This window comes from Zootermopsis nevadensis, unplaced genomic scaffold (genome assembly GCF_977971745.1).
Source record: "Zootermopsis nevadensis isolate Lab colony 2312 unplaced genomic scaffold, Znev_1.0 Znev_ptg000061l, whole genome shotgun sequence".
NCBI classification, from domain to species: domain Eukaryota; kingdom Metazoa; phylum Arthropoda; class Insecta; order Blattodea; family Termopsidae; genus Zootermopsis; species Zootermopsis nevadensis.
The window spans coordinates 14191443-14219313 of NW_028259192.1; the positions used below are offsets into that span (position 1 = coordinate 14191443).

General features: G+C 35.9%; 1 protein-coding gene across 9 annotated transcripts in view; it reads right to left on the bottom strand.

The window, feature by feature from the left end:
- Window positions 1-655: 655 nt before the first annotated feature.
- LOC110836784 (uncharacterized) overlaps window positions 656-27871 on the bottom strand; it is a 46938-nt gene continuing 19722 nt past the window's right edge. For 7 of the 9 annotated variants that reach the window (XM_087340875.1, XM_087340873.1, XM_087340866.1 and 4 more), the window contains 17 exons: window positions 26620-26773; window positions 25690-25828; window positions 25076-25319; window positions 23519-23688; window positions 22811-22928; window positions 20408-20625; window positions 20019-20276; window positions 19572-19679; window positions 19260-19386; window positions 18245-18474; window positions 16755-16775; window positions 12659-12892; window positions 9162-9357; window positions 7780-7899; window positions 6346-6425; window positions 4638-4721; window positions 656-2825 (listed from right to left, as the gene is read on the bottom strand). In XM_087340875.1, coding sequence (XP_087197001.1) covers window positions 2721-2825; window positions 4638-4721; window positions 6346-6425; window positions 7780-7899; window positions 9162-9357; window positions 12659-12892; window positions 16755-16775; window positions 18245-18474; window positions 19260-19386; window positions 19572-19679; window positions 20019-20276; window positions 20408-20625; window positions 22811-22928; window positions 23519-23688; window positions 25076-25319; window positions 25690-25828; window positions 26620-26773 — 2606 coding nt within the window. In that variant the 3' untranslated portion in view covers window positions 656-2720. The remainder of the gene's footprint in view (window positions 2826-4637; window positions 4722-6345; window positions 6426-7779; window positions 7900-9161; window positions 9358-12658; window positions 12893-16754; window positions 16776-18244; window positions 18475-19259; window positions 19387-19571; window positions 19680-20018; window positions 20277-20407; window positions 20626-22810; window positions 22929-23518; window positions 23689-25075; window positions 25320-25689; window positions 25829-26619; window positions 26774-27871) is intronic. The other 2 variants (XM_087340872.1, XM_087340867.1) reach the window with 2 other exon arrangements.

The following is a 27871-nucleotide window of genomic DNA, read 5'->3' on the forward strand; positions in this document are numbered from 1 at the left end:
AGCTCTTTGAGGCTCAATCTTTGTTCATGACATGACACTGAAACATTATTTTGGCAACAGATGTGATATTTATGCTTTGTGAATCACTAATCCACATAACACATATGACTGGTTGGCATGTGCGCTATGTGCTCATAAATGCAACTTAGGGCCAAGAAAACCCACAGTTCATATTCCACATTTGGGTGTACCAAGTTGATCAAGGTTGAGACATACTTCATGTATATCCATGTTATGTTTGCACAAGCAAAATGAACTCTCAAACTGAATTTGAGGATATCTATTGTTTTATCTCAACATGATTTTCAGTGGTCTGGAGACAAGCAACATAGACTGATGCTTGAAACCAGTAAGATAGTCACATTTGCCTTCAAATTACCATAGCAGTCTGGAATCAGGATTATAATCCCCCAACAAACCTGTACTGAATAAAAAATGAAGGAACTTGTGAATGGTACTTCATTGGGACCAAAAGAATTGTATGAACAACTGATGAATATGCATCAGTGCTTTCCATTATACGAAAATAAAATTTAGAACATATTTATACTACATGTTTTGACTACTGTTCCAAGACAAAAATTTACCAAAGGAAACAGACTTTATTATGAAACGTGTGATTGTATGAATAGGTAATGTAATTACTACTACAATCTCCACTTTCCAACAAATAACACAATTTAATAGATTCTTTTCCCCAGGTTTACCATTATAATACTCATTATATGCCATATAGTCACAAATTAATAATATAATTACTTTTATGTACACCGATACCTCATGAGACACACAATTTAGATATTTATAGTCACTCAAAGTTATACAATTGGGAAAAAAATCTTCATTCATTGTTTTATGGTCAAATACACAAGAGTGCCAAATGCTTGAACTGTTGAGAGATTTGCATACCTACATAATATAAAATTAATTATAGTTACTGGAATTTTACTGTGCACCTCTCTGTTTCACCAAAATATTTTTCAATGATACACTTTTAAAGATTCAGACATGCATTATGTTTTAACTACAAGGAATGAAACTGCAATATACTTATCTTACATATTATTGTAGAAAGGATGAGGGAAGCTGAATATGGGGAGCCATTCACTCAATAAAACAGATTCAACACACATGCACACCTACAACTGCTGCTGGAGCCACTGGGTATAGTAACACAACAATAAATTCTCAGTCACTAATCACAGCTTGATTTCCTTACCACTAACTTACAGTTAGTTTTCTTCTTGTTCTTACCCTAATATGCAACAATCCAAATTTTCAAAATAAATTGCAGAATCAAATAAAATGGCAACACTTCCTACATGACATAGATATATAATTGCATAAATGTTGATAATACCTTTAAAACTCTCTTCACTGTTCATATCTCTTAAGATTCACTTGTTCAAAATTGGCAAGTCCTGTATGCTATCTTGATGAGTTGCATTATTCACTAGAAACTCACTGTTTATCTTATGATCTCATACTCAAATTATTAATGATGGTAAAGTATGCCCAATAATATCTGTATATAATTCATAAATGGCCAACACCTCCATATGATGTGATAAAGTGCACAAATAATGTTATGGGCAATGTTTATATATGTTGTGAGGAAATGTATTACACAATATACAGAACAGAGCAGAATTCTCACAACATACCACACTCCCACATTCCTGTACCAACATGACCCAACCTACTTCCAGAAACCATATGGACAGTAAATGTACTATATTTTCAGACTATTACAGAACAGATACATCACAATATACAAGTATGACAAAAAAAAACGTTGATAAATGAACCAAGAAGTAAAGCATCCAAGTAATTGTGAGCTTTCATTATCCCAAACTTCAGTCAGAAAATTATGAAGTCTACTTGAAATAAAACTAGAACCAAACTCTGATTCAGCAAATTCTGTGTTTAACAAGACAGAAATATTAAATGGACAACATAGAAATATGAAAAGGACCCTCTACAGTACAATATCCAGTGTATAAATACTACAGAAACAACAATGCAGCACCAATATCAGAAATAAAAAATCATTATAGATTCACAAAACTGTATCTTCACAAGTAAAATACTTCAGGAAATTAAACTGTTATATAACCTGGTAAATTATATTAAAAACAAATCTGTTAACATGGTTTGACAACATAATGAACATTTTATTATAAATTATGAAGAATTCCTTCGATATTTAACCCTTTGTGGTACAGATATAATTTTCATGAACTGGTGTCTATGATGTTGAGCTACAAAGTATTAATACACACGATACAAAATTCACAGTCTGCAACTGATAAATCTCTCCCATCCACACTGTAAAACCTCATCAAATGGTTAAAAGAAACCAACATTTCTGGAACCATCTCCCTCCCCAGCCATGATGATGGAAGAAAAGATAGTTCCTGAAACAATTGTTTCCTTTGAGCCCTTGTTGTGGCTGATATCACACAAAGTGTAAAATTGCTATGTAACAAGAATAGGGTATAACAACCGATTAAATGGAAAAATGTAGGCCTACTTTACACTTTTTTTAATATAACAGCAAATTTTCACACTGAGAATAAGAACAAAATTGTCTGCTGAAACTTACATGTTAACATACTATATTTGACTCATTCCACTGTCTTGTAACAAACTGAAAATTCCTACCCCCACAAATTTTAATATAGATAATGCAAATTTATTTATTAACACGCAATTAAGTATCAATTGGGGTAGCGTTTCAGGGAATTTGATATCGTGCCTACACCTGCCTTTTGAGTGAAGCTAGCTGGATCAAACATCATTGGTGCTGGATACGCTGCAATACCCTGAAACACAGAAGTCATGACTTTTAACACCACTTCTGTTCAACAAACACATTCTAGCTGTATCAACATGTTTCATGAAGAAAATACTGTGCTCCAGATTATAAATAAATATAGCTGAAATGTTGCAGAAAGAGATGCAATGTGCCCATTCTTCTTTCCCCGGCAAAATTTTAGTTTTACAGCCCTGAAGTACAAGACACCAAACAAAGAAATAAAAACCCGACATTCAAAACAAATTTTAAAACAAGAGTTTCAAGGGAATGGACAGTGAACTATGAACGTGTGAAAGTGACTACCAGGAATCAACAAATACAGACGTGAATATATGTATATCAGGGTAGGTGCACCAAAAGGGTATGTGCCTTGGTGGTCAGTTGTCAAGCTATGAGAATATTTGCAGAGTTTAAACACGGTAAGAAGCAAATAAACTTATGTCTGATGTTTATCGGAACACAGCTTGGAAAGTGTTATTACTTTTCACACAGCACAACAGTCTGAATTAACTTTGTATGGCATTTTCATATTAAATTAGTAATTCAACACATTAACGCTTTCAATATTCTGAATTTATGGCCCTTGAAATTCCTACCCATGAATTTCATACATTTTCACAGAAAATATCAAGACCAAAGAAATTTGTGTCTCCTCCCAAAATGTTTAGACTGAAGTGAAGTGAAGTCAAGTCAAGTGATTGTGGTTGAAGCCATCTCTCCTTCACTTAACACATTTTCATTGTAAATTAAACAAGCAACAGTTCTAATATAACAATATGCCATTCAGCATCCTAAGCTCAGCTTTGACTGACTAGTTAGTTTCAAAATGAATAAAGTCATGATGAAAGTTAATTTGCAATAGCTGAGGCATAAGTTTATGCATTAAGTGGTTTGACATAACAACAGTTGAAATTCAATTGTATTCTAACTTGTTATGGCCAGCAATTTCCTCCTGCCCTCTATTAAGTATTAAAGACAGTACTGTGAGGTATGTGAGTGAGTGAGCGAGCACGAAATTTTTAAAATACCGTCACCCTACCCATGTCTGAAAAAGTTGCAGTACAAATGTTTTAATATTATCATACCAAGGGTTACAGGTATTCTTAACACTTGTCACTCATCATTCCAATTATTCTCAAAAAGACACTTTCATCCTCTATGATGTCAGAATTCAAAAAGTAACCTGTGTACAACAGTGTCTCACATCTAGATATACCTTGTATGAGAGGCATGTCAGTACTCCAATTAAAATCTGTTGGCTTTTAACATGAGGCTAGGGACCAATGGTGTGCTCTTTTAAGCACAGTAACAAATCTTCTGATTCCATAAAAGGCAGGAAATTTATTGACTAGCTAAGCTACTGTCATCTTCTCAATGAGGTCTCTGCCCCATGATACAAGTAATGTTTTAAGTACAGGCACACTTGCATTAGTTTTAGGTGTTATTAGAGTACAAATTTTGATTTCAGTGCTGTAAAATAATCCTGCTTGGCTAATTTAAAAAGAGATAAAGTACTGTAAAAAAACCTGCTTAAGAGATGGCAGAAATGGCACAGAATGCCTATAATCTGATAAGCTTCAGTTTTTGAGTTCCAAAACTATCACAGTATGTACAGTACTGATATGTAGAATGGGCCACTGATATAATTACAAGCATTTGACTGCATAAGTGCAAAAGATACATGTTATTAATCAAGATCTCTAATAATAAAAATGAAGAAGATATTTCAGTTTCAACTCACACTGGACTATTCAGAATCAGGTTCTGCAGTTAGTAGCATGGAGAAAACTTCATTCCCAAAGCACATGCTTGGTCTTACCTGAATAGCTTTATTCTGCTGCCATCTCATGGTGTACTTCTGCACTTCCCTGGAGAGGGAACTAGTAGAACTCCACCTAGATAACTGTGCAAGCAACACAACAGCCCCAGTCAACACACACACCCAGCAAATTAGGCCATATCTCAGAAATTTATGTAACACAAGATTATAGACAGACAAACCTCAACATAAAATCTGAAACCAATGACTATAATTAAACATATCATACCTAAATCACAGCTAAGTAAGTTCTGCAGTTCTAGAATACAGAAATACAGTTTGTTTTCATATCAAAACTGCTCCAATTCATAAAACATAATTCTATTTAAAATCCCACATTTCAAAAACTACATGAAACAATTTAATATGATCATATGGCCTATTTGCTAACCCCACAACCGAAAAACCATTCCATTTGCTGTCATGCATCATAAAACCAACTGCTGAAACAATCAGAAGCCAGAAAGCCATTCCAAAACATACAGCATACAACAGAAGCTACTAAGTTTTGGCAATTCTGAACCTGAACACTTCAAGAAGTCTCAGTGTTGTTCAATAATAAAGGGCACCATGGAAAGTTCTGATCTCTTTTGTTTTCCAGCTACATACATAGAGACAGAAAGACAGACATCATGTAGCAAACAGTCACATTTTTGCAACTTCCATTTCAAATTAACCAAAAACTTGAACACCTTTCTAAAAGAATCACAAAAATAGACAAGACAGTAGAATCTGAGGTTCTCATAGCAATGAGCACAATAATGGCTGTCTCCTGGGCAATTGCCCTGATGATGGGGGCAGCAAGGATTCCTAAAATATTAGTAAATTCCTACCAGATTACATGGTGCTACAACCCAGAAGACAGCCATCTTCACATATGTGCCACATAAAAAAAATGCTGGACAACCAGCATTCTGAAGAAATTTATAAAATAAGTTTCATAAATAAAATCAATTACAATAAATCGGGAATTGAGGATACTACATATGAAGAAATTGTGATTTATAGCCTATCTCATATTGATAGTTAAATGAAATGTTACAATGTGCTAGGCTTTAGCTAGGATACAAGAAGATAAAGGAAGTATAGAGAACTGTCGTGGGGACACCTCTTATACAGTAGCCACTGGAAGACTGTGGACAGATTGGGAGAATAATAATGAAATAAGATTTTTTTTTAAATTATGTTGTCAAACTACAGTTACATGTATGGAGGTGAGGTAGCTAGTAAATATAGTGACTGACTATAGACTGGATAGCCCCAACATGGGCAGAGGATTTTTCCTCTAGCCTCTGCATCCAGACTAGCTCTGGTGCCCACCCAGCCTCCTGTCCAATGGGTACCTGGGTCCTTTCCAGGGGTAAAGCATAGCTGGAGTGTGACACTGACCACTCACCCCTACCTAGTGCCGAGGTTAAGAATAAGTAGGAGCTATACCACCTCTCTTCCCCAAGCACCTAAATGGCCTATAGTCAGACAGCTTTACTTTGTGTTGTTAGGATGCAAGAACAAAGGAAAATCCTTAATGACTTCAAAGTTACCCACTCAACTTGGCTTGCCACAAGAAATAGCTAACAAAATGTTGCCAACTTGACAAGATGACAGTGTTCTAGGTAACGTAGAACAATGCTCACTTGATCTTCAATATAACAAAACACTGACCTCCAAGTGGTGCAATATCCTTTCAACAGTACTAAGCTATACTTACATGTGACTGTTCAGCTGTCTGCTCATAAGTGCTACTTGCGGCTGATGTCAAGAAATCTGTTGGAGCATCACTGCTTTCAACTGCAAAATAAAAATATGGTATTTCCCAAGAAGTTCTATTATGCTGCTGTACCAGTTCAGCAAATTACATAGCATTCCCTTTCATTACATTGACTTCAGTGCAAACAAGTTCTCAAAATTTTAAAAATTGAGTTTTTTTTTTCAAAAAATGTTGATGACTGAAAGCAACCATTACCTTAAAAAACAGATATAGAGGGCAGTAAATACATCTTCTGTTACCAATGTAGCTTAAACATTCTTTCTGTGAAGAATTCCTCCACCCCCACCACACGCACGCACACACACACACACACGCGCACGCACAACAAATCCTAAGTATCCACTGTATTTCTACAGGAATTCTGATCAAGTTCAGCACAGCTTTTTTCTTTGTTTATAAAAATCTGATGAGTTTTCAGATTTCATAATGAACATATTCTGATTCAAGAAACCACTTTCCCACACACACACACACGTAACTTTTATAAGGTTTTTTCACTATTCTGTTCACCAGTAAACAAGTATCACACAATGAAACTAATGTATCTACATTTCCATATGCAGATACCTCACAATATGATCAAGCCACTCTCCAATTGTACACTCTTTCTGACTATAAGGGTTGTTATTTTGTTTGAATACACAGTCAAATTCACACTGACCACTGCATTTCTATGTTCTTGAGAAAGAAGATAGCATGCTTCATGTAGCAAGTTAACAACTGGGCAGCACAAGCTGCCTGAACATAATTTAAGAAATCAGTTATGAAGAAAAACAGAAACACATTTTACTTCCAACTGTTGGTAATGCAGCAGAAGACTATTCCTCAAACCCTCCAGGCAAATGCCAGGACATTAGCTGAAGGTATACCATAACTACACCTTTCACAGCCTTCCCAATTCATCATTCACAAATCATCCTACCATTCAATTCTACATAACCTGCACAGCTGAAGTCTTGTTAAGTACACAAATACTCAAACAGTATATCAGAAGATTATGATGTCATTGTCGTCATTGGCAAAACAACCCTTTTTGAGCCATGGCCTTCCTTAGAAGATTCGGCCACATTTGTCTATTCCTGGCTATGCTTTTCCAGTTTCAAGTTCTTATTTAGTCTGCCAGGTCATCATGAGCTAGACCACCCGGTTTTCACTTCTTTTAATTTCGCAGCAAGTTTTTTCACAGAGTAAGGTCGTAAGTCTTACGTCCAATTCCCAACCTGGAGGACCAGGTCTCTGGGTTCCCTTTTTGTTGCCTTCTATGACTCACAGGGCTATGGTGGAAGTATTCTAACCTGCCCCTACACAGGTCCAGAAGATACTATACCCCAACCAAAAGTCCCTATAGTAAAATTTGAAACATGATCCACTTACCTGGGACAGGTATTAAATACTTCACCGATGCTTGTGGTGGTATTACTGGCGCATAATTATCTGGTGCAAGATTGGAGGTTTTAGTTCCTTCCAACACCTCTAAATACTTCGCCTTGCTTCCTACAAACAAAATAACAGCACTATACTACTCAACCAGAACAGCATGTAATGATATCATAATCAATCATCTTCTACTTAAATAATATTCCTTATTTATAATAAAATAACTCAAATCATTTTCTGAAACAAACGTTTTCCACACACATTATATTACACAAAACCGTTCGCTGCTTCAAAAAATTTTGACTTCTTCTGGACACAGTGTTACCACTTAATATCATATGTGTCCAGATGCATGTCAGATAATATAATGAATTTATGTATATATTTAAGAGTGTGTATCTGCATGTGTGTGCATGTATTTTCAACAGACAATATTGATCTTCAGAGTTGCAATATTGTGCAGTCACAGACAATGCAATTGTCTTATTTTAATCTGTGTGTCTGATAAGGCACAACAGCAACACAACAGGAAAGAAAAACCATTTCCATGAAAAACTCTACAGGCAACTCTCGGTTTACAAAGAAGTTCCATTCCAAGACGTTGTTTGTTCATTATGTGTATCTTGTATTCCTGAGCTTTTACGATACATATCGTATACGTGAGCAGCCATTTTAAAGCATTAAAAAAATGTACTAATTATCATATAATAATTTTCTGATAATTACTGTAATAAATACATTTTTTAAAAGTTTATTTATTTAAATCTTACAATTATGTTCACTATACATTTGGCATTTAGTTTTATAAGGAACTCTATCTATTGGCGACTTTAAGAAATTTTGAATGAATTGTGACGTTCGTTATAGTGAATGTTCATAAATCAAACATTCATAAACAGAGAGTTTCCTGTACTATGGGACAGTTACAAGTCTTTGGACTCAACAACCCAAATTACCAGTATCAACTTTGAATATTATACTCAAATAACATCATGTTAATGAAGAAATATTTAAATTAGTAAATGTATTGCTTATTCTGTGCAAAAATGTTAAGTGTTTGTATCATGATATTGTATATCTTCTGTTCATGGGAATTTTATATTGTAACAATTTTCATAAAATACTGAGTAATTTAGTTTCCTTATTTCCTGAGCACTCTCATTAAGAGAAAAGTAATATTCATATTTAGCTTATGACTTTTGCATTTTGTGCAATGCACACTATCCCCAAAATTTACATAAATGTTCATCAATTCCCAAGAAAAGTGAAAATAAGGGGTTAAACTGTACAACTATTTCCAAACCTGCATGCACCCGATTCTACAGTAATACTTTATTGTGCTGCCTCTTGAACTGCTAGATCATAGAAGTATTTTTTACCTTTCCCTGGTCCATTCAGTTTGAACACATTTGAACCAGATGATCTAGATGCAGGTCCCTCACCTCCTGAAACTGACATACTCTTTGCCATTATGGGCAATTCTGAGGTTTTAGGTGGTAGTGGCAAGTCACCACTTACTTCACCACCATCTCCATTTACATCTGTCCACCTTTTCTTATCTGGATCCCACACTATCTGTAACAGAAAAAAAGTCCTTCCTTTACAAATTTCAGCTCATTTTACAAAAAGGCTTTACATCCCACATTACACCAATAAATTACAATAATGTAGTGGCATTAACAAAGAGTTTGTTTTTTCATCACAAAGGGGATGATAAAACCGTCAAATTTAAGATTTGAATTGTCTTCCCATTTAAACAGAAAACTATAAATCTGCCTGTGTTTGTAGGGGTGTGAAAGTTGGTCTGTCACCAGATAATACCACAAACTGAAGATGTTTGCAAACAGAGTACTAAGGAGAATACTTGGACCTAAGACAGACAAGATGACAGGATAAAACTGAATAATGAAGAGCTTCATAAAATTTACTTGCATTGAAGAAATTCCACTATGTATTATATTCAATAATTAGCATTTATTTTCATCTATTCACGCAACTATTATATTTCTTACATAGCAGGTACACTTTCTGATGCATAAAGTATCATATTCAGGCTTCTACAATATATTATTTTAGACATTACATGCAATTTACAGAGATTTTACATTTTTAAAATTGCTCCATTTTTACATAATATTCTTGTGCTGTAAATAGATCTATGTTTATAAATTGTTGGGTGTATCTGACTGTCAACATTCTAAAAGTTACAAATCTTAATATAAATTCGTGATTCCCCGTCGTATCCAATCTATCATCGCCAAACAATTACGTCATCAAACAATGTTACGTCATTTGTTTACTCAGCATTGTTGTGTATACCAACACAACAATGCCAAGTAAACAAATGACGCTTCACAACGACGAGATCACCAACCACCAAGGCAGTCGCATGATCACTGTTCCAGAAGTAGCACATCGCATTCTTGAAAATGAAGATTTGATTGACCGACAGTTGGCCTCCGAACAGCAACATAAAGAACTAAAACATCAGACCTGTTTAAGAAATTAAGAAAAGTGAAAGAAGACGTTATCAACTATTTGAAGTACCAACACCAACAAGGTAAACTGATACTAATAATACTACTCAATCAAGTCATACTACTCATTCGATATATTACGATTATGAAAACTGACTTTATGATCGATTTTAAAACGAAGATTTGCAACGGTGGAGTTGGACGTAGAAAGTTGACTGACCAAGAACAGTTGGCCTCTGAACAGCGACGTAAAGAAGTAAAATATCAGATTAGAGGAAGCGCTCTAAGTGCGTTGCTCTAGTTAAATTAAAATACAACTTAAATACCACAGTCAATTTTTAAACATTACTGTTACTACTGTTTGTGTCATAATACAGGGCTATTCAAAAAGATTGTTGGGGTTTTAAAAAATCACTACACGTAGTACAATTGGGGTAGGAATACGAATCTTGTTTTATTGTGTAGCAAAACTCTCAAAGCTTTTTACATGCATTATAAATGCTCAATATGTGAGCTTTTTGTCACTCTGCAGACATCTACACGATAGTCCATTTCTTCCCACACACGCTCCAAGGTGTCTGGTGATGTTTAGAATGGCGGCTCTGATATGCACCTTCAGATCCAGGATAGTCACAGGTAGAAGGGCGACAAAGACTTGATCCTTCACGTAGCCCCACAGAAAACAATCACATGGTGTTAAGGCCAGTGAACGAGGTGGCCAAGACAGGAGCTTCTGATCAACATCAGTCCTGCTTCCGATCCATCGCTGCAGTAAGTGCTGGTTTAAAAATGCTGTGACTTCCCGATGGAAATGAGGTGGGGCGCCAACTTCTTGCAGTATGAAATCAGCTCTGAACTCATTCAGCTGATGTAGCAGCCATTCAGTGACCATATCCAGATACGTCAGTCCTATTACTGTCTGTTCAGGGAAGAAAAACGTGCCATATACCTTCATTTTCGAAACAGCGCAGAACACATTCACTTTGGGGGAGTCACGCTGATGTTCAACGTAACAATGGGGATTTTCCGTCCCCCAAACTCGAACATTGTGTTTATTAACTTTTCCGCAAAAATGAAAGGTTGCTTCATCACTAAAAATCAGTCTGTCACAAAAGCCATCTTCTTCCATTAGTTGTTGCAGTGCAGTGCAGAAAGCCCCCATTCAGTGGTCATCAGGTGTTAAAGCTTGAAGCAGCATTAGGCAATATGGCTTCATTCTTAGTCATTTCCGTAACACACGCCAAACTGTGGGTTGCGGTATGCTGAGTTCCCTGCTGCCTCTCGCAGTTGATTTTCTAGGGCTACGTTGGAAAGCTTCTCTGATCTGGTCCACTTTCGCTTTCGACACAGAGGGATGCCCACTGCTTATTTCTTTACACAGGGACCCCCATCTCCACAAATTGTGCATACCACCTGAGAATGAAATTGTCAGAGGGTGGATCCTTCCCAACTTTCGTGTGGAAGTGCCGCTGGACAATGGTAATGGACCAACTTTGATGATATTCGAGAGTACAAAACGCCTGGCGGCCAAACGCGTAACTACTGGATGGCGGGCGGTACAGGACAAAACTTTGAGTGTTTCTCCATCCACCAGTGTAATAATAGTCGTATGTTTAATGCATTGCCCCACAAAAATTCACAAAACCCCGACAATCTTTTTTGAATAGCCCTGTATATACTGTCACCATGTTTGATTTTTGACTACCATTGTTATTCTTATCCTTACTGCTGTTTGGGATGTAGATGGAAGAAAGAGCTAATTACACAACAAACATTCACTTTTTCAATAACATGTACAAAATGAGCTGCTGTTGGTTAAACTGGGTAAACTGATCACAAAAATTAGTCTAAAAACTTTAACACTGCAAAGGGCTGAGCATACTATTAGCTTCTCAAGAACTCTGTTCCATGAAGTCAGTCTGGTATGATGGATACATGAAAAGTACACACCGCTTATTGAACAATTTGAAATCATGGTGTTATTTAAAAGAACACAAATGTTTATTCACCAATAAAATAACATATTCTCAAATTATGGTTTAATAAAATTATTATAACACTAACAAATAAAAAACAGATAAATAAGTGATGCAGAGTCCAGTGGTGAGCTGTTGTGCATTTGATAATGAATTTTAAAGTTCTATATTAAAGAGAGAGAACTTTTTAACTACCTTCCTGACATTAACTGATCAAGAAGAAATCTGCTCCTCAGAGTTGGTTTTAATAGTTTACAGGCAGTGCATCAGAAGGAAGATGAGGATGGCATTAGAATTCCATAGTAACTATAAAAACAAAGTAGGGTAGAAATACAACATATCAAGAAATTAATCACTTAGATTTTAATAAAAGAAATTCAAAGCAGTTTTTAAAAAACCCTACACACATTGCTTTACACTTACTGATGGATTTTTATCATCAGGCAGCTTCATTTGATTTGATAGCCGGAGGGAAAATCTGTTCCAGATTCCTCCTAACCAGCTGTGAGTACCTCCTGCAGGCTTTGATACTTGTTCTTTTTGTTTTTGTTTGATAGGAGATTTGACTCCCACAGAAGGTTCTGACTGTGATGTTGGTGGTTCCTCCTGTAATGTCATCTGTGAAGTGGATCCTGGTAATGTCACGCAACCCATAACCTGCCAAACACACCCACAAACCACAGAGACAGTTATTCTCAAAACAATCAAGATACAGGTCTACAGAATCTACACATGTAGAACATTCTAAACTACATTCTTTAAATAAATCAAACTTAATGAGTCCTGTTTCATTGCTGCTTATAACAAGATCTTTGGGGGGGGGGGGGGGGGGGAGTACACCTGTTGCATAATAAAAACAAGAGTCCTAAACCTTAGCATAAGGCACAATCACCCCATACGTTTCTGCCAGAAGTCTGTCTCCACACAAACATTAATAGTTTAAAAAGTTGACAGTGAAACCACGGTTCCGGAGAATCTGACGTAAATACGTCTCTGTAATGTAATGTAATGTAATGTAATAATTCTTATATAAGATAAGTACTTTTGATATTCTAAAACGGTTTTACCAGCACAAAATTATCTAGACTACGATCATTGCCTCCACATACTTTGTGACTATGTAAGAATGCTATTGTCATGTTGATTCGTAATTTAAGCGTTTCGGAAGGATTAATTAACGGAACACGTTTATTAGTACAGCAGATGACCAACAACCTCCTTCAATGTATGATCATAACGGGAGATCATTCCGGTGAAATTATTTTCATTCCACGTATAAAACTGTACTGTGACAGCGAATACCCATTTACCATGTGGAGACGCCAATTCCCCATAACGCTTGCCTTTGTAATAACTATCAACAAAGCTCAAGGCCAAACAGTTCAAACGAATTGGCATTTATTTGGGACAGGATGCTTTCGCACTTTCAACTACTGCATACTTAACCCTTTAAATTACAGTACATAGGATTATTTTCCTAACAGTATCAATGAATTATCTTCATAATGAATTATAAAAATTCAAATCCTAATAACACACCTTTGTGGGAGGGAAACACTATTTCTTTCACATGTCCCTAAAATGGGAGCCACAATTTCATAACAGATTTGGCCCAAACAATGTTAATATTCCGAAGTACATGGACTTCAACACACATCACTTGAAGAGACAAAAAACAATTTTATCACTTCAACCACATTAAACCTATTCTGATAAAAACTGTAATCTATTCATTAACCAACCACTAAAAACAGCAGCTTCAGTATGAGTTGGGTTATTCAAGGAAGCACCAATTAATGTCTGGATTGTTTCTATGAACCTCATATGGTACCTATTACTGGAATAAATGCTAGATAACAGTTTTATAATCATTTAAAAGCATTAGGGAGATCTGTCAGCCTACAGTCAAATAAACAATGCAGTTACGCACAACTTTTATCCTACATTACATCAACACACTAATTACAAGAAATCTGGTCAGAAAGCATCAAGCCTGAATTCACATACCAAATAAATCCCACTGTATAAGGACATTACTAACAAATACATCCTGAGACATGTCACTGCATGTCCACAATCAGTCTTTAAAGTGAGAATTCTTTTTCCACATGCTGATTTAACAATATTCAGGAATATGGAACATGTGTCCATAAAAATGTAAAATGTTTGGACAAACTGCGACTATAACCTCTCAGTTGATGCAAACAGCATTTGGAGATATAACAGGGAGTTATGTATTAATGCTTAAGAGATACTTTAACGGTTAATGAATCACAGGTCTAAAGTTATGATTCAAAAGTAAGCAGCGATTGTCACAACTAAAAATGAATATCAAGAGCAAATCGAAGTCAAAGCAATACCAAGTCTGTTCTTCAAAAACCAGAGTGCTCTGCACCATGAACAAACTCTACAAGGTCAAATTATTAACCAAGATTTATATTTAGAAGTGCTTAAACATATTCATGATCCACTGCTTCATACATAGCTGCAAAGAAGACGCACTTGCCCACTCAGTGGAGCTTGTAGGACAATTTTTAGCCAAAACACATCTTACGTGAGTCAGCGTCTCTACTCAATAAACAACGCTACACATGACTCTTTTCTGTTCCCTGCTCCCAAACTTTTTTAAATAAAAAGCAAAAGATTTTATGAAGTGAACATAATGCAATGAAGCAGCTAGCTTTTGGTAGTTTCAAGAAATGAATCTCAGGTGTTGTAGCACTGACAGAAAAGTGCATCAAGTCTGTATGTACTAGAAAGTCTATTTCAAGGGAGATAAACCTTACAACCTATGTATGTACAGTAGCTTAATATTCACAGATTCAGTATCAACACTTTCTGATCATGCCTTATACATGGTGAAACTATGGGACATCCACACACACACTAATACTATTAATGCAAAATGCAAGTACTAAAAAGTCAAATACTACGCCCATACCCAGAAAAGGAACTGCTATGAACATACTCAAGATCTGATCTCTCGTGAGGTGAACAGCTGACAGTTTAATACAATTCAGAACTGAGTATTTTCTTCTTTCCTTGACATAGAACACACTTTCTTTGTACTTGTTACATGAAAGACATGATGACAAAACTGTAGCACTAATCAGCTGTAAAGCCACATGACACAGCTTTACACATTAAAAGCGCATTCTTTATACAAACATCTCATCCTCTGAACTTCTGTATTATGCTACGATTTAATTCGAATTATTTACATGTTGTACAATTTCTAAACAAAATAAGATGCAGGAAATCTTCTGGAAATTAAATAGGCATAACAAAGATATTAACATATGATAAAATGATGTCAACTAGTAAAGACTTCTCTTTCTGTGACGACAGCAGCAACAAAGTTATTTTGATAATTTTATTCAATTTACTACTTTACAATTTCATTTGTATAGATTACAATTTGTTGAAGCTGAATGTTCTTATCCTGGTGACAAACTCAAAGCTGTACAGTTTTGTTTCTCCTAAAAACAGTGTTCTGGCTATCCACCAATGCACTAGACAACGTCTGCTCCACAAAACCTAAGCAGGGCGCATCAATATCAAATGTTTGTGGAGAAACATGTTTATCACATTTATTCACAGTTTCCTCCACATTCCTTTCCAGTGGCATATCTATTGGATATGTCCCACCAAAAACAATGGGCTTACTTCCACCAATCAACAACATCCTTTCAGTACGATTCATATGTCCAAATAAACTCTGCTTCAAGTTGAGAAGCAATTTCCCACTACGAGAATTGCTCCATGCATCTACTGTATCACATATTACATCAGACTTCTTGTGATTATAACCAAAATTCCACAGCTTTCTCCTATATGCAAGAGAACCCGCAGAGGACAATACACTGTTAGAGTCCGAGGAAGCAGGAATGTTGGTTTTTCCTGTATCATTACTGAAAGAGTACAGAGTAGTCAGGTTCCCTGTGGCAGTGTGGAAGGCAGACTCACTGATACATTTCGAAGAAGTCATATGTTGATTAAGGTCAGAAAAAACTGCTAATTCATTTGTATTAGTTGAAGTACTTTCAGCTAAATCAGCAGTGTCTGCTATCTCACGTGGATCTTCCTTGTTCAGGCTTTCTAAGCCACAATGAACAGAAGCATTAAAGGTTGAAGACATACTTCTGAAGTTATTATGAAGTATCTTATTTGTGACAGGATCACTTCTAACTTCATGATGAATATCACAGCCCTGCTGAAAAATCAATTCACTACTATGCAACGATTGCTTCATGTTGTGCTGGATTTGTTCCGAAGCCGGTTCTTTCTCCGCCAAGCTAACACAGTCTCTGGAACTATTCTGACAAAAACTACCAATGTTTCTTATAGGAAGCAAGATGCCACTTCTATGGGAAGTAACAGTGCTTTGAGACATATCTGCCAGTGTGTTAGGAATAACTACTGTTTCACAACAGCTGGAAGAAGGAAATACTGTTTCTTGAAAAGTACTTGTTACTTGCTGCTCAATATTGCTTATTGGTAAGTTTGTTAGAATACTTACAGGATTAGTCGCCACTGATTGCTATGTGAGCAGCACCAATCAAGAGAAAGTAAATAACAAAATGTTAATAATAACAGTTATCTACAAGCAGCACTTATTACTTTATACATTTTTGTGAAATTTTCACAGTTCTTTTACTGCTTGTACATTGTATTGTTCAAATACAATACACTGGCAAATAACCTGAAACTCCACGTCTCATATGAGCAACAGCCAACCAACTTACATCATTTGGAACAGACTTCTATGCGTAACAGAAATTTTGTATTATTTAAAAGAGTATACTGCTCTGAGAATGAACCCAGGCCTCCATAGTGAAAACCTGATGACTAACCAGAGCTATGGCTCAGTTGGTGGGTTATGTCAGGTCAGGTTCACTTAGCTTGAGTTCAAGGTTAATGTTATGTTACCTAAAAAGTAACAGCAAACAAAGGGGACAGTGGCTATGAAACATCTGCTTGTAAACCAAGGTTCACAATGACAAATGTGCTCATCACTGCTTCATAATTCAAGTGCTGCCTAATATTGGCTGGATGTAGGTATTTGGAATCTACAAGAAACAACTGTAACTATTAGAAGTATCTACTACTTCCCTGCACTGTTATTTTTAATAACAGCATTTGCTTACTTAGACATGTTTCCTACTCAGTTGTTCCTGATCCATTATCCAAAATTCTAACCTCCATTAACCTAGCAACAAAATTCCAAGGGCTTTATACTCGGAAATCTCTAAACTGAATAGTGGTCTTCCTACCAGGAACATAAAACTGACTTTCAAGCTCCCTAGGGCAACTATAATCTCAATTATGATCTTGTAAGACCATTGAAAAAAAACATAAATGAATACTCAGGACTCAAACCCAGGGCACATAACAAAACCACACTGCATAAACAGTATGGAATGAAGAAGAATACAGTACACAGTTTCATTTAACTGTAAAAAATTGTATATTGTTGAACACATTTATCTCCAACATTTGAGGCCCTCTGGATTAAATCTCAGCCACACAGAAAAATGCCAACGCATTTCCAGGAGCCAACAATAATAATAATAATAATAATAATAATAATAATAGGTTCCGAAGTCATAAGTTACGGTTATCCAAACAATTACAGTACAGATACACCAACATCATGACTGACTGACTGACTGCAAAAAGTATAACAGCAATAACTCAACAAGAGATACATTCACTGTTGAAGTTGGAGTTGTAACCTGATGAGTGGATACAGAAAAAGAATCAGTTTGTCAAATTCTTCTATGCTTCATAACTAACACTTTATATGTAACTACAATGACAGCATAATAATCAACGGCCACAGTAACAAATCTTCACTGCATATCTTTAATGACCTACTTTACAGTGAAACATACTTATTTAGTAAATCAATATTATATTACATTTTAATATTAAATGCATTATTCATAAATCACCATGTTCACATTACAAATTAAGATCAGGCACGTACAAGAATCAAAACTCTCTTACCTCTGCATTGGTGGCTGACATGTTCCAGTAATTATTTTGCTGCTGCATAGATGTATTTGCTGCTACAAGAGTCTCACTGTTGCTATAATCATCCCCTACAGAGGTCATCTGGTCTTGGTCTCGTGCTGTACTCGCTGAAACGGTCCCCCATTGAGAGTTTGTCCAATACTGGTCAGGACTTTTAAAGTTTCTTCCTGGATCACCTGAAGGTTCTGCTTGTGTCTGACATACTGAGAACACAGCAGCAGCATTACATACAACATTTATTCTGCATAATAAATTATAGGGCTACATCTTCTACTGTTTCAACAAAACTGTAACAGGACAGGGCAACTACCAACAAAACTTTCATGGTCAGTTTGCAGCTCGTGTTTGGACACATTACAATCCCTTACAATGTATATTCAGATGCTATGCTGTCATATTGTTTGGAAAACTCTCTTGACTGTAGATTCATTCTGTTCTGTATACAATAAAACTAAAACTATACTGAAGATTTCTGTGCGCTGTGTAGTCTGGTCGATGTTAACATCAACCAGATGACACAGCACAACAACCCAGAAGACAGAAATCTTCATACTCATTGCCCTGATGATGGAGGCAGTATGACATCTGAAACGTTGGTAAACATAGACCAGACTACACAGCGCAACAACCCAGAAGACAGAAATCTTCATACTCACCGCTGTGAAAACCTCAAATCTTGCATAAAACTATACTTCCATACAAAATATCATCCAACAAAGATTCAGCAGTCAAAAGAAGAAACAGACACAACATACCACTATAAAAGGGGTTCTGAAACTATGGGTTAAGTTTCTTTTTGGTGACAAAATCTTTTGAATAAGACAGATGGCTTTCATAAATATATCTAATTGAAAAAGTGTATACTACGGAATCCTAATGATGTCAGTAGTTTTGATCACAGGTAATCACATAAATTTATGTAATCTTTCAAAAGCAGCGTGTTTGAGAATCCCTACTTTCTATCCACTTTCAAGTAACAAGAGCTTACCATCATCACCGGTTTCCTCTATTCCGTGTTGAACTGGCCGCTGCCGTGTCTGTTGATCCAGACTGCACAGAGGCTGAGGAGGCAGCTGCTGCTGCTGCTGCCAGTCAATACCAGCAGTTAACTGATCCTGCAACCAGCAGCAACTGTATACTGACAAACACATATATACAGGAACACTTTTCTAATGGTCCCATCCCCCGATCTTTAACAATTCTAAAGGATTCTGACATAAGTATATTGCAATTAGTAATACTGAACTTCTAGACAAGTCCATAAATAAAGAAATCCAGTAATATCAACTGTACTGCATACCTGCATACTGTCAGTATTAGTTGTCCCATGCTGAACAGGATCACCTTCTGAGTAACTCAGATTTGATGTTGAGCTATAGCTCGGAATGTCCTGCTGAATCATACCAATCTATCAAGGGTACAAAGTTCTAAATTAGAATCGCAAATAACTCTAAAATTCCTGAACAAAATGACACTAAACTAGAAAACTTAAAAAAAAGGGCAATTAAGATTTTTACATGAACAGACAGAACCCTAGCCAGAATGAATTAAAAGTGAGGCACAGAGGAACAGTGATAAAATTCGTGATATTCATTATTGGGCTATTCACATTAAGATTATACATACTTTCAGATTGCACATTCTTATTTAAAAGTTATATCATATGTCTGCACAAAGAAACAACATCTACCTAAAGGTTAAAATGTTAAAACACTTTATATAGCGTGAATTAATGTGATGTACTTACATTATAATTGTGAATAACATTGTGCAAACCATGTAACCATGATGGATCTTCCAACTCTCCCACTTCTCCTTCACCATTACTGTACAATGGATCATGGTATTTGAGTTGATTTCCTAGCTCATAAACCTCCTTTATGAAACTTGCACTGTAACGTGTAGGTTGCTGTAAGATTGATCCAGCTATCACTTCCACATAATGGATTGCCTCAGCCGGCATTCCAAATTCTGCAAGTCGCTTTGCATACAAGTACTTGAAGGCCTGTAAAGCAAGCAATGAAGCTACAGTAATTATCATAATTGAGTAGGAAGTCATGTTGGACATTTTATACAAATTAATAATCCAAGATAATTTCATAACCACTTCAGTTTTGTAAAATAATGAACTAGTACCTGGAACTGTGAAACATTAAATTCATATTCTGCCAACTGGCATGCATATATGTAAACCTCAGTCATTTGGATGGCTTCATTTGAAGCAAACTCTAAGAAAGGCTTCAAGTGTGACGATCCAAGCAACACTATTTTTGATGATTTATGGCTAAATACGCCAAACTCCAGCTGAGCCATCAAGTAGCAAAAATGAGATGCATGCAGATATCCTCGAGCACCTGCAACATTTCAAATGAGAAACATTTGTTTTACCTTATGTTTTTAAAATTTGACTTTCTCTCAGAATGCATACGTGAACTTAAAGTCATTTATAGGAGAAAGACATGTTCTCCTATGAAATGTCAAAAACTTGTTCAGTTTAATTACATTTCAGAATAGTGAAAGATACTTAATAAAAATTATCAAAATGAAAATAGTATTATTATTAATGTGAAGAACAAAAGGTGGAACTATCAACAGATATCAGTAACATGTTTTCAAATCATTAGCAAGTCTAAGGCCGGGCGCAAACGGAGCCACTAGCCACCGCCACTTGTGGTGCTACCTGTGGCTAAACATTACCACAAGTGGCCGCCACTTGTAGCTAAACACGACCACTAGTGGTCGCCACTTTATGCAGACATTTTCCCCAACCGCGCGTCAGTAGCAAAATGAACTCCGATATGGAAGCATTGGTCGCAATACTAATAATACGTCGCCAACATAAACAACGACAAAGACAGCGCCGTTTTTGGGTACATCCAACATTGCGAATTCGCAGCGAACACGGCCATTTTACTACACTTTTCGAGGAGCTGAAGAGGCACGAAGATAAATTTTTTAAGTATTTTCGAATGAGTTTGACAACATTCAATGAATTATTGTCCTTGTTACAAGATCGTTTAAAACGCCAAGATACCAACATGAGAGAAAGCATACCTCCTGCAGAAAGACTTGCTATTACATTGAGGTAGTGGGTGGGGAGCTAGGAATGGTGGCGGACACGAGTGGCTGCGTTTGCGCTGGATAAACGGCGGTCGAACGCAGCCACAAGTAGCGAGATAAGGCCACTACGAACGCCGTGTCTGCGCTGAGTCTATTAAAACTGCATACAAAATACAGACGGCAGCTTGTGGCTGTGGCTAGTGGCTCTGTTTGCGCCCGGCCTAATACTCCAAATTCAGTGCCAGGCACTCTGCAAGAAAAAATCTGAGTTCCTAAAAGCAACACGTTTTAATTCACTTAGTACACTCATAAGCTGGTAGCAAAGGAAATTAAACATGGATTCTGATGCCTTAAACTGGAAGTAGAGACACAGATTAATGCAGACCTTCTACATTTATTTGATGCATTACAAAGACATTTACAAGAACTCCAATTTTATAAAGCAAAATGGTGGAATGATAGCAAATTATGGACAGGATATAAAGGAAATGATCCTGGCCTAATTTATGGTACTGTGAAAGTATTTGCCTGGAGACCATCCTTATAAAACTGGTCATTACATGTCATTTCACACGAATGAATTATCTTCCTACTGTTTGCAACAGAAAAAATGTAGTATAAACATTCATTTTAATTTATACTTGAAAATTTCAGAAAGAGTTCTAGGTGCAACTCATAAATAGCCCAACTGTATAGACTTCATGTCCTACAAATCTTCTGTTGTCTACATTACATTTAGGTAACATAAGTGCATAATCCAACAATCAAATACTACATACTTAATTAGTTAGCATGCTGGGCTTGTGAGCAAGTGGTCACAGGATTGAATTCTAATGGAAACGGAAATCTTTTATTTACTGTTGTTGTTGTTGTTGTTGCTGTTGTTCATGCTGCTAATACTACTACTAATGTACAGATTCTAACTATATTAAATCTGCCACACATAATCTCAAAGATTCACACTTCACAATGTTACTATGTTTCTGACTATTGATTTGTGAACAATATTTTAAAAACACTGTATTTTCTCAATTACCCTGCACATGCACCTGAAAATTATCATACTCAATCAATCACCAGTCATTAAAATTACATGCTGGAAACAATCATACAAGTAAATATACATAACATTAACAGAACTGTTTAGAATGCTGAAAATCCGTGCTAATTTTTACACATCATTCACTTTCTTCAAAAGTCTAGTTTTGCATTCTCTCAATTCTTGGAAATGTAGAACATGCTCAACGCATATCACTACAAGTTTGTAACCTTTCTGTGTTATCTTAAACATGAACGTTCCCTAAATTAAAAACAATGTGGTTAAACAAAGCAAGATTACCTAGCTGGTCACTAAAACATATGTCATAAAACTGACACTACTTTTTATGGCACTACCCCAAATTATATCCTGTGATGATCAATTCAGTCTTGATGACTGTTGACCTCACCTCTCTTTACACTTTACAGTCCCACACTTACCCAGAGTATCTCCAAGAGTAATAACTGCTTTATGGTCTAGTTCTGGCCTTTGAGATGGGTTTGAGAGGATCATGGCAAGATGTGGCTTCCAGTCTCCCCATTTATCATCAGCACAGCACTGAAATGTGACACAGAAGAAAATGAGAAGCACAAACATGTCCACAATGTGAACTTTTGGTAAATACCCCATACACAACAATGTGAATAGAATACAAATGTATGGCAGCTAGATCCAATTTAGAACTATAAAATTAAAAATTAAAAATTGTACAGTGGAAATTCATGTTCAGTTACAAGTTTTATTACCATGACTAATTCATTAGTCATGATAAATTCACCTGTTCAATCCTTCTTTACTCTATTCATGAATGCTTCTAGAAGTGTCTAAGATCCACACTTTAGGCTACATACAGCAGATGCAACACAAAATCAATATCAATTTAGTGCTAATTATAAAGGTAATTGTTTAGAAAAATGCAGTACACAACAGTTACATGGTATTCCTCAAGTGAAATACAAAGGCAATTGGTCATGTAAGCTAAGACACTAGAGGGAGTGTCTGAGGACAAACATACCACCAGATATGTTTGTTAAAGTGACAAAGAAGAACAAGTCTGATGCCAAAAATAGGTGCTTTGTAAATGGAGTTGTATGTGCCATAATATTTCACATCAGGAACACCTAACTTCACAAAAAAAAAGTACATACTGTAACTGCTGCAGGTTGGCGTCCTGACATCAACTGATATAAAGTTTGCAATGGGTCATTCATTGCAAGTCCATTAGCAAAACGCATCATTACACTGGCGTAAGTTCTCTGATCCATCTTTGAAGCTAGAAATAAAGCATGGCCCCACAATCCACGCTTCATGGCCCATTCTACAAAACAGAAAAACTGATATTGAAACACACTCTTGTTTATGAGACATAATCACAGCATCCAAGTCAGAAATACTAAGTAACATAAACCAGAAACTTACATTTAAGCAGAGAATAATAAACCACATAAGCACAATCCTGAAACTCAGCATAACTGTTACAATTAGATTTTTCTGCACCACAACTGAAACTGCAATCTTCAAAAATATCTAGTCTGAATTCAAAATGTGCTAACATGATGATGAGCCAGGATAATTAAATCAGTAAAGTGACTGGCTGCATGCTGGATGATTGGAGTTTAGTTTTGATTCCCAGCAGAGGTACAAATTTCTTTCTTAGCTGTGTCCACACCAGCTCCTGCCTAACAGATACCAGGGTAAAGCACTAAGAGTATGAATCTGACCATTCACTCAACTTATTGCTACAAGAGTGTGTTGAGCTATAGATTTATTCCTAAACATGACTATACGGTGTGGTACTTAATTACACAGATGTGTTAAGCAGTAAATTCAAAATGTAATGTCACAAACTTAGAAGTAAAGAGGAGAGCAAGACAAAATGTTTGGTGCTTTTCAATTAACTTGTCTGTTTCATGTAAAAATACATAATTAATGTGGTAAGGATGCTCTTCTTCAAAAAGAAATTAATTAAGCGAACTGTTGGAAAGAAGAATTAGAGTAACTATACCTACAATAATTAACTCATATACCTTCAACTCACCAAAATACCAATATTGCATGAAAGTCTGTACAGCTGCCATGTCTGTATCATTAATGACAAAAAAAACTGAAACAGATAGTTGTGATGCAGCCTCTAGCAAAGGGTTTCTCAACCTGTAGCCCACATGCATTTTTGCAACTTCACAGTGTTTATTGAAAAATAGTTACCATAAGAAATCATCAGGTTTTTCAGAGAAAATTTCTGAGTAATATGTGAAACTGTTTCTAAGAGTAAATTAGTATTTCTAACAGAATGTCATCATGTTTCAACTGACCTCATTCATAATCCAGCAGTCCACATATCATGACAAAAGGAGAATGCAGCTCAAATCTTAAAAAGTTAGAGCTCCTGCTATAGTAGCATGTTTTAATTAGAATCTATTACTTCAAAAGCAACTGGGGGGAAGGATGGCACATCAAGATGACAAAACCTCAAGCCTCTGTCTCCTTATAAAATAAGGAAAGTAGACTGAAAATGCATCACAATATCACCATCTCTTAACCATCTATCAAATATCACAACCCAACCTCTTCACATGATGTATGATTAATGAAAATATGGAACAATAAATACAACATTAACATTAACACTAATATCTAAAAGACTAAAAAGCAAGTTTTTAATACATTTTAGAAAGTAAACATTTTTAACTGAAATCTCTACAAACCTAAAGCCTCCTTCTTGTTACCATACAGTAAATATTCTCTGAATTCTACTGTCAGTTCTTCTTCTGACTTATAAGAAGCTGGATATGTATTTGGTTCCTCTGCCTGCATATCATGGATACTGCTATGCTGTGATGTAGCAGGTGACGCCTGACGTACATGAGATGTTGCAGCATTGAAGTTAAGAGTTTCCTGACTACTCGAGTTTGACAACAGGAGTTCAGCAATATCTGCTCCTACAACTGTCTGGAATGCAAAATGTTTACAATAGTACACCACACACGGCATTAGACTTTCTCTGTATGTAAAATACAATATGGACTGAATATACTAACACTTGTTCTGTGTTTAATGTTGCACATTACAATCCTTTACTATAGCTGCAATAATAAACACAAAAAAATATCTGCCACATGAAAATTAAGTATCCTGTGTTGATTATCACCACTCACTATTCTACAGCAGACATCCTGTAATGGTTCTAAGAGGTAATTTAAAAAATACAGCATCAAAACGACCCTAAATAGCATGGGCTTTTCACAGAAATCACTAAAATGCTTAAAAAACTACATAATGCCATATATATTCTTGTGTTTCTCTTATGAGAACTACTTACCCCATTCTGTCTTAGAAGAAGTATAAGCAATTTCCACAAAAGCATAACTGATTCACGATCAAACACCTCAGGATCTCTCTCTGCTTTCTTCAATTTTCTAATGCAGAATGCTATTACAGAGTTCTTGTGTGTAACTCCCCTGCAAGAAATGCCACTACTCTTAATGAAGATAACCTAATATGTTAAACAATGCTATCTGACAACAATACTCAAAACAGACCGACACACAAAAAACAGCGTTCTCAAACTTTTAAACCTATAATTAGAACCAAGAAAGAAACAACAAAGATACATTTTACCCTATACCCAAACACTACATTATGGCAGCACACAGGGAATATGATGGTAAGGCTCAACATGTAACAACCATGGGACTAGGCAGAGACAAGTGGCCAGTTGCCAGTTTCAACACCACTACATCAATGCCAAATAAAATTTCAGTGAAATGCAGTAGTCCATTATGAATTGCATCCTGACTTTCAAATGAAACAATTTGGAAGAAAGTAGACATGGTACTGAAATAAATATGGTATAACAATATTTAACTGCATTCATAATTGTTATTCAACATTTAACCATGTTCGTGACTATTCTCCAGTTTAATTACAATTTAAATATACTGTAAAAAAATATGGAAAACATTCATATATTTATTAAATAAGCAAGCATGCCTTATACCATCACACATGCAACTTTCATTTTACCTACTTTTGCAGAATGTGAGAAGTTACACTGAAACACGTTTCTTTAAATGTAAGTAACATGCTGATCACACTCCTTTACAATTTAATTTATATTACAAGTATATCAGAGTAACAAGGTGCAAAAATTAATGCTAATCACGTAAATTTTCAATAAATCATGTTACATAAACCCCCGTAAGTATTACCTTTCAATCAATCACTCATTTTATATGAATCTGTGCATTACCTGACAAGTGGCCCTGGAAAACTTTGCAGCTCCTTTAGAGTTTCGTCTGAACCAACCAAATTCCGTATATCATGGATTTCCACAGTAGCTGGCTGACCATCTAATGGATAATGTGGCAATATTTTCACAACCTGTCCTCTTGCTGTGAGGATACCTATAACAAAAAATAATGCTGAACCACACAGAACTGAAAAACTGTGAAGACAGTAAAAATGGTTAACCTTGTTACTATTACGATCAAACTGTTTTGCCAATACACAGAATGCTATTGGTTTTTCATTTTCAGAAGAAGATAAGAAAAGGAAGAAATTAGTATCCTAAATATGAACAGAATTCAAAGCAGCAACAACAACCAAGTGTTCACACATGCAGCAATTTAATGTGTGTTACACAAGTTTAAAACATAAAATATCACCACAGAAACCTCTTAATCTGGTTATACTTGATGAAACATCGGACAGAACAAGTAATATCTGAAAGGAAAACTACTAAAGAAAATGAAGAAGCTGCACTGGAAATGAAAACACACTGTTGACTGCATGTGTGGACAGACTGTATACAGTGATACACTAGGGCAAAGTTTGATATTTTAAGTGCCACTACGATGAGCTGTCATAAGAAATAGAACAGGACCACATCTTAGTTTAACAGTTTAACCACTGTTGTTCCATTCGTTGCATACCTGAGTACATACTTTAAATGTTTCATTGGAATTCTCTTAAATACACTGCTTAATTCTATATTTGTGTAACACACACAGCACTGAACGACTGAAACAAATGGCAAGAAACTGTGCTCTCCAGTCAGCTGGGTCACATATAACATCACAAGTCTTTACAATTCTTTGTGCCCCATCACTAAATGGAACTCAACATTTTAACTGGGATATAAAACACTGACACCAACGGACAAAAAAAACCCCTAAGAGTCAGTTCAGTATCCTTCATTACCATACAGTTAAGCCACTTATAATAGTATCAATAGAGAGAAATTCAATAGCAGCAGTGCAGCATGAGCATTTTATAGTAGCATATTCCTCTGAAACACTGGTATCTACCTGCAAGTCCACATGTCATTACAACCAAGGTCAACATTGGCAATTATTATCGTTGTTGTCATAGAATCCATACTCCTTATTGCATTTTACTGTGCAATGTGTATTTTATTATACATTAATTTATTTCCAGTGTTCGCCTGTAATTTACTTTTCTGCTGCTGTGTAACACCTAAACAAATCCACTGAATTATGACC